The 8,351-nt window shown below is 48.1% G+C and overlaps 1 protein-coding gene across 6 annotated transcripts in view; it reads left to right on the top strand.

The window, feature by feature from the left end:
• Positions 1–8,150, top strand: part of HM13 (histocompatibility minor 13) — a 50,809-nt gene extending 42,659 nt beyond the window's left edge. For 2 of the 6 annotated variants that reach the window (XR_009549039.1, XR_009549040.1), the window contains 3 exons: positions 4,205–4,290; positions 6,693–6,895; positions 7,731–8,150. Coding sequence is in view for 4 of the 6 variants with exons in the window: in XM_007523054.3 (XP_007523116.1) it covers positions 4,205–4,290; positions 6,693–6,839; positions 7,731–7,830 (333 nt within the window). In the remaining 2 variants the exon portion in view is untranslated. Of the gene's footprint in view, positions 1–4,204; positions 4,291–6,692; positions 6,897–7,730 lie in introns of those variants that run through there. The other 4 variants (XM_060188193.1, XM_007523055.2, XM_007523054.3 and 1 more) reach the window with 3 other exon arrangements.
• Positions 8,151–8,351: the final 201 nt, after the last annotated feature.

An 8,351-nucleotide genomic window follows, 5' to 3' on the forward strand; every position in this document is an offset into this window, starting at 1 on the left:
AACCAAAGGCTTGAGAGGTGGTCTTGTCATTATGGGGAAACTGTAAGCCAGAGAGAAAAAGAAATTGTCGTGGGTCACAGAGCAGGAAACCCACACAGTAGGTGGATCCCTAGATTCTTCACCCCTGGCTCTATTGCCTATACTGCTACTCAGTGCAATTGATCCATTCTCCCTAGTCCATAATGATGGTAGAAAAATGCCTGAATATCTTGGGGAGGGGTCCAGGACACCTGGGGAACCTGTTCCATGAACTCCATTTCTAAGATACAGACAATCCTAGTGCCACCAATTCCTTAGGTGGGAGTTGCCATTTACCTCTGTCAAAAACAGACTCCTAAAAAGGTCCTTAGAAATAGTGCTGTGTTTTCATTATACAGAGAGAGAAGAGAATGGCTAAGTGGTAGTCATACAGCAAATTTGGGGCAGATCAAAAGTCAGGAGTCCTGATATCCAGCTTACTACCCCCCCACTCCCAGCTGTGCATCCCAGTTCATCTTTAGCATGATTTTTTGGAGAGGTCCACTAGTGCCTTGAGAGGAAGGAAGATAATAGGTTTTTGGAAGTCAGGCGGTAGCGCAGAGGGATAAGCACACATGGCGCAAAGCACAAGGACCTGTATAAGGATCTCGGTTCGCGCCCCCGCATCCCCACCTGCAGGAGAATCGCTTCACAGGCTGTGAAGCAGGTCTGCAGGTGTCTGTCTTTCTCTCCCCGTCTTTCTTCCCGTCTTCTATTTCTCTCTGTCCTATCTAACAAAGCCAAAATCGATAGCAGCAATAATAACTACAACAACAATAAAAAAAGGGCAACAAAAGGGAAAATAACTAAATATTTTAAAAAATTAAATTAAAAAAAATAATAGGTTTTTATGTTGGGGAAGATAGCATATTGGTTCTACCAAAGACTTTCTTACCTGAGGCTCTAAAGTCCTATGTTCAATTCTCTTCACTACTGTAAGCCAGAGCTATACGGTGCTCTGGTAAAAAAAATAAATAAATAAATAAATAAATGCTTTTCTGTACAATTTTAAAATGGATAAGAGGAATATCAGATCTTTCTTTTTTACATTTTTCATCTCAACTTTTTTGTGTGTGATTTTTTTTTATTATAGGGGAATTAATGTTTTACATTCAACAGTAAGTACAATAGTTTGTACATGCATAACATTCCCCAGTTTCCCATATAACAATACAACCCCCACTAGGTTCTCTGAATCCTTCTTGGACCTGTATTTTCCCCACCCACCCACCCCAGAGTCTTTTACTTTGGTGCAATACGCCAATTCCATTTCAGGTTCGACTTGTGTTTTCTTTTCTGATCTTGTTTTTCAACTTCGGCCTGAGAGTGAGATCATCCCATATTCATCCTTCTGTTTCTGACTTATTTCACTCAACATGAATTTTTCAAGGTCCATCCAAGATCGGCTGAAAACGGTGAAGTCACCATTTTTTATAGCTGAGTAGTATTCCATTGTGTATATATACCACAACTTGCTCAGCCACTCATCTGTTGTTGGACACCTGGGTTGCTTCCAGGTTTTGGCTATTATAAATTGTGCTGCCAAGAACATATGTGTACACAGATCTTTTTGGATGGATATGTTGGGTTCCTTAGGATATATCCCCAGGGGGGCTGGGTGGTGGTGTACCTGGTTGAGCACACACGTTACAGTGCACAAGGACCCGGGTTCAAGCCTCCAGTCCCCACCTGCAGGGGGAAAGTTTCACAAGTGGTGAAGCAGGGCTGCAGGCGTCTCTCTGTCTCTCTCCCTATCTCCCCATTCCCTCTCGATTTCTGGCTGTCTCTATCCAATAAATAAATAAATAATGATGATAATAAAAAAAAAAAAAGGATATATCCCCAGGAGAGGAATTGCAGGGTCATAGGATAGGTCCATTTCTAGCCTTCTGAGAGTTCTCCAGACTGTTCTCCACAGAGGTTGGACCAATTGACATTCCCACCAGCAGTGTAGGAGGGTTCCTTTGACCCCACACCCTCTCCAGCATTTGCTGCTGTTACCTTTTCTGATGTATGACATTCTCACAGGAGTGAAGTGGTATCTCGTTGTTGTCTTTATTTGCATTTCTCTGACAATCAGAGACTTGGAGTATTTTTTCATGTGTTTCCTTTTGGATCTCTTCTGTGGTAAATATTCTGACCATGTCCTCCCCCCATTTTTGGATGGGGTTATTTGTTGTCTTGTTGAGTTTGGCAAGTTCTTTATATATGTTGGTTATTAACATCTTGTCTGATGTATGGCATGTATAGATCTTCTCCCATTCTGTGAGGGGTCTCTTGGTTTGGGTAGTGGTTTCTTTTGCTGTGAAGAAGGAATATCAGATCTTTATCCCTCTAACAGTAGTAAACTCTCTGCCTCCCAATGGAGCCCCTCAGTGATTGCCAACCCTCAAAGAAGGACATGCCTTAAGGGAACTAAGCTTCTGCCCATCCTCCCCCGGGAAGCCCTCTCTTGCCCTCCTGGCCTTCGTGGAGAAAATACACTGTGTGTAGAGACAAAGAACCTGGTCTACATTCTGACCAGCTGTGTGACATAAGCCAGGTTCCTTTCTGTTCTCTGGTCCTCAGCCTGTTTATGGGGAGATTCCATCATAAATTGCTGGAGCATGCTGTGAAGAACTACAGGGGCCCTGAGAGTGTTAACCAAGAGGACTTGACTCCTTGCAAGTGAAGGCTTCACCAGGGAAGTCCAGCTGAGCTAAAGTGTGGAGGAGGGGGAAGCTAGGCAAAGGGGGGAAGTACAGCTCAAGCACCACATGCAGAGATCCTGTGGCTGGAGGAGCAAAATAAGGCAAATGTGTTAGGGGGCCCAGGGTGGCGCACCTGGTTAAGTGCACACACTACAGTGTGCAAGGATGCGGGGTCAAGCCCCTGGTCCCCACCTGCAGAGGGAAAGCTTTATGAGTGGTGAAGGAGGACTGCAGGTGTCTCTGTCTCACTCTCTCTTTCCGCCCCTTCTCAGTTTCGCTGTCTCTATACAATAATAAAATTTTAAAAAATTAAAAAATAGTAATAAGGCAGATGTGGCCAGAGCAAGACAGGTCAGATGAGGTGAGAGAAGGAAGCAAGGGTGATTTCTCTTGGGGGCTCATACCACTTGGGAACATTGAGGTCCATGGAAAGCTGATCTCCAGCCACAGAGAAATGCAAGGTAGTGACTTTAGTGTCAAGTGTGCCCAGAGTTCAATCCCCAACTTGCCATTTCAGTCTCTGAAGCCTGGGCTATCCCCTTGCAAATATCATCTTTCCTCCTGTGCACAAAGAAGGTGGGCATCAGAAATGCAGAGGTGAACTGAAATAACTCCCTTAGGGTCCTGCCTTCAGTGCACACAGGAGGTGCTCTGTGAGCAAAGGCTGTCAGTATTATTGTCCTGTACTCAAAACCAAACTCGGGCAGTATCTTAGCTGAGGTTCTGAGGCCAGGCCACTCAGAGGTAAATACTGCCAGAGTATCACCAGCTGGGAGGTCCTGGTATAAACCCACTAAACATTCCATGTGTAGTAGTTATGGTGTCATCCTCGCTGTCACTATTGTGGCAACATCTCCTAGAGCATTTGTTAGAAATGCATACTTCCAAGTGCACGTGGCGCAAAGTGCAAGGACCAGAGTAAGGATCCCGGTCCAAGCCCCAGGCTCCCCACCTGCAGGAGTGTCGCTTCTCAAGCAGTAAAGCAGGTCTGCAGGTGTCTCTCTCTCCCTTTCTCTCTCTTCCCCATCAATAACAACAACAATAATAACTACAACAATAAAACAACAAGGGCAACAAGAGGGAATAAGTAAATACTTTTAAAAAAAAATAAAAAAGATTTAAAAATAAATAAATAAAAAGAAATGCAAACTTCCAGCTACAGATCAAGGAAAGCAGGGTCTGTGGAGCTAAGACCAATCCAGGAGGGTGCATGTTTGAACCTGATATCCCAGGTGATTGGGACTCTGCCAGGCAGACTGCAAGGTGCATATTAAGCCCTGCATACTCGCATTTCTGCATGTTTCCTGTGTTCCTTCCCAGGGAAGAGCAGTCCTGGCACAGGAGTCAGGAGGCCAGGGTTTAGGCCCAGCTTCTATTGTTGTGAACCTTGCAGTCACTGCCCCTCAGTTAAGTCCTTCAGAGGATTGAAGTGATAAATATGGCCCTGACCAGGAACCCTGCTCAGCATTGTCTCACCAATCTGTATCCTCTCATAGCCTGCACTCCTGTACCTGGTCCCTGCCTGCATCGGCTTTCCTGTCCTGGTGGCACTGGTCAAGGGAGAAGTGACAGAGATGTTCAGGTAAGGCCAGGCTAGGGGCAGATGTTTGCACAGCACAAGCACACCTACAGGCAGCTAGTGGAGCCTGCCTGGGCTGTTTGTACACGTCTCCAGGGGAACATTGTTCCCACCACCAGCCCCACCCCTTGCCCTTTCTGCCAGCACATGGCTGCCAGACTTGTGGGCACCAGCAGGAACCTTTCCAGAGCTGGGAGCCAGGCAGGGCAGATCCTTGGGGTCTTTAGGCAACCTGCACACCCAGATAGATGCCAGCTGGGTCACGAAACGGAAATCGCTAGTATTCGTTTCCCTCCAGGCTGCCCCACTGTCAAGACTTGGGTTTCCACCCCACTCGGCCACCATGTGACTTCAGGCATGTCCTTTACATCCTCACCCAGTTTTCACATATAAGTAATATAAGAGGGGGCCCAGTGTCATCCCTGTTCAACCACCTGTGGAGTTGCAACTAGAGCGAACTGCTTTGTCTCCAGCTCCATTTGTGCCCCACTTGCACGTTTATCCAACCCTTCCCCAGACCATGTGCACACCTGCCACACCCTGCATGCAGCCCCACCCATACCCAAGGCCTGCGTGCCTCTGACAGGTGTCTGCTCCCTAGCATCACTGAAACCACCGCCTGCTAGGGTCCCAGAATAGCTGTGATTGAAGCTGCCCATTTGGAGCCCTTCCACCCAGCACCACCTGCCTGGCCTCCAAGTTGTCCCTCGAGTGCCTGCCAGGACCTTCTGTGCACCTGGCTGCCTGCAGGGAGCCTGTGACTCATATCCTCCCCCATACCTGCCTCTGCCCTCCCTGCCCTGCCTAAAAGCCGCAGGCTCCCAACCTGCTTGCCTCTATCTCCTGGCCTGGCACAGCCCTGTGGACTCTGAGGCAAGGCCGGGGACAAAGGGTCAACCTGGGGGCAGGGGTGGGACTTGATGGGCTCAGCACCTTACTCACTCTTACTCCCTTTCACTCTTGGCCCCAGTCCTGTCTGCAGAGTGACCTCCCCAGTGTCAATCCTCTTGTATGCTTATTGGGTCTGAACATCCCAGCCAGGCCAGAGGGTGCCCCTCTTCTCCCACCTGTGGATTGCTTTTCCTCATCTTTCTATCCACTGAAGCCCACTCCCAGGCCTCAGGAGGTTCTTAGGTTGAGGAGAGAAGCAGGCTCTCTTCTTTCTGTTCATCTCTCTCCCTGATTCTCTTTATCCTTTTTAAGTTTTCTTTTTATTTTTATTTGATAGAACAGAGAGAAATTGAGAGGGAAGGGGAAATAGAGGAGACACCTGCAGTCCTGCTTTAGCACTCGAAGCTTCCCCGCTGCAAGTGGGGACCAAGGGCTTGAACCTGGGTCCTTGGGCATGGTAATGCATGTGCTTAACCATGTACTCCTCCACCGGCCTCCTTTTTTTTTTTTTTTTTTTTTTTTTTTTTAGTTTTATTAGCTTGCCTTTTTTTACATTCATTTACTTTATTTAAATTTTCTTTGAATTTATTTTGGATAGAGACAGAAATTGAGAAGGAAAGGGGAGACAGAGAGAGAGACACACCTGCAACACTGCTTCACTGCTGATAAATCTTCCCCCCTGCAGGTGGGGGACCGGGGCCTTGAACCTGGGTGCTTACACACTGTAATGTGTGTGTTTAACCAGGTGTGCCACCACCTGGCCCTCCATTTACGTTTTTTTTAATGTTTATTTATTTATTTATTCCCTTTTGTTGCCTTTGTTTCTTTTTATTATTGTAGTTACTATTGTTGTTGTTGGATAGGACAGAGAGAAATGGAGAGAGGAGGGGAAGACAGAGAGGGGGAGAGAAAGATAGACACCTGCAGACCTGCTTCACTGCCTGTGAAGGGACTCCCCTGCAGGTGGGGAGCCAGGGGCTCGATCGGGATCCTTCCACCGGTCCTTGCGCTTTACGCCACCTGCACTTAACCCGCTGTGCTACTGCCCGACTCCCCATTTACATATTTTTAATCATGAGAACATATTCACATGGTTCAAATTTCTACTGCTATGAGCAGAAATACTATCCATGCTCTAGTCATCCATAGAGACCAGCTCCATCAGACACGTTCAGAAACATCTTTGCATCTAGAAGCGATGTATGTTCACACATTCTTGCACGAATGGTGGCGTTCTCATGGCATTCACTATTTTTCACACAGCATTATGTCATAGGGGTATTTGCACAGCAGCATGTACATACCAAAAACTTCTTGGTTCTTTTCATAGCTGCAGTGTGCCTTTGTATAAGTGCTCCTTTTCTTTGTCTCCAAGTAATATCAGTTTCTTTCCACAAGTCTCCAAATGCAGAGATAGGTCAAAGACACAGTCCTCCTCCTTGCTCCTGAGAAGTCTCTGTCCTCTTTTTCCTTGCCATCTCTTTTTTCTGTCTCTCTGTCTGTCTCTCACACAGCTACGAGTCCTCAGCGGAAATCCTGCCTCACACCCCGAGGCTCACCCACTTCCCCACAGTCTCGGGCTCCCCAGCCAGCCTGGCCGACTCCATGCAGCAGAAGCTAGCTGGCCCTCGCCACCGGCGCCCGCAGAATGCCAGTGCCATGTAATGCCCAGCGGGTATCCACCTGCCCACTGCCCCCCACTGCCCCAGGGCCCAAGGTAGGGCAGACACCCCAGCTCCAGTATACCTGTATACAATGCAGGGAGCATTGTCAGGGGCGGGTGGCAAAAGCGGCTCCCCTATAACTGTCCAGGCAGTGACTACACAGCCACAGATGTGAAGAGGAGACCACCAATAATGTGGGGCTCACATGAAAGTGATGTCAGACGAGTACTGTTACTAACCACTATAGATGTGTGCATATATATAACCTTGGGCAAGTCACTTTCTTTTCTGGGCCTCTCTTTCTTCATCTTTTAAGTGGGCCCATTCCTGCCTCAGGGGGTTGGTCTGGTGAGGAAACGTGGTATTGTCCTTGGCATAAGCTCAGTTGTTCAATAAGTGGAACCCATAGTAAGAGGAAAGCCAGGCTGTCCACCTTCATGGGTGGCATCTTGCCACTTGCCAGTAGGGCAACCCCCGTCTGCCTGCACCCTTGAGGATGGGCTGTTTTGACTCCTTCTGTGTGCCCTGGAAGGTAATCCATCTCCATTGGCCTCCTCCTAGCCCTCTTCCTCCTACCCTATTTGGCAGATGGTTCAAGAAGCTTAAAGGTGGTATGCACAAGCCCAGCCTCTCCTCCACTTGTCACTACCCTTGCCACCTCTTGGTGTCAACAATCACACCGAAAGTTAAACAGCTTTTTGGAGGAGGGCACGCATTGGGATCAAGGCCACGTTCTGGAAGATGTGGGGCAAGTGTACCTTGTGTGCCATAGGACTCTCCAAGGATGGTGGGAGGCAATTCACAAAGCTTCTGTCTCCCCCTCCTCTAAATACAGTGTTTGTTTTTATTTATTTATTTAATGTGTGTGTTTTGTTTTGTTTTGGTCAGTTATGAGGAATCAAATCCTAAGGATCCAGCAGCAGTGACAGAATCCAAAGAGGGAACAGAGGCATCAGCATCGAAGGGGCTGGAGAAGAAGGAGAAATGATGCAGTGCTGTCTGACCACTGAGGGCCAGACCAGCCAGGAGGGACTGGACCAGCACAGGCGTGCATGGGCCAGGGCGGAGGCCCAGGCAACACCAGTAGAGGGTGGGGCAGCAGGATCCCTCTAGTGGGAGGCCTCTCCCCCTTCTCTGGCCTTCCTCTGCCCCTCCCCATCCCCTGCAGGCAAAGGAAGTTCCCAATTTTCCTCACCCCCTCTAGGTGCCAGGTGGGAAAAGTGGGTCTGGTTTTTAGTTTTTTGTTTGTTTGTTTGTTTTTGTATTGTGGACTGATTTTGCCTCACATTAAAAACTCATGCCATTGCCCAGGCAGGCTACTGTTCTGGAGGGATTTGCTGCACCCAGCAGCTTGTATTAGGTTTATTAGGTCTCAACTTCCCACCCAGAAACACTGTTGTAAGTCCATTCTTGGGAACTCAGGGCATCGCATTCAGGAGTGAAGCCCACCTAGTGCCTGACCAGTCAACCAGTTCAGCACCCCAAAGACACCCTCTAGCCAGCAGGGGG

Source organism: Erinaceus europaeus, chromosome 1, assembly GCF_950295315.1.
Source record: "Erinaceus europaeus chromosome 1, mEriEur2.1, whole genome shotgun sequence".
NCBI classification, from domain to species: Eukaryota; Metazoa; Chordata; class Mammalia; order Eulipotyphla; family Erinaceidae; genus Erinaceus; species Erinaceus europaeus.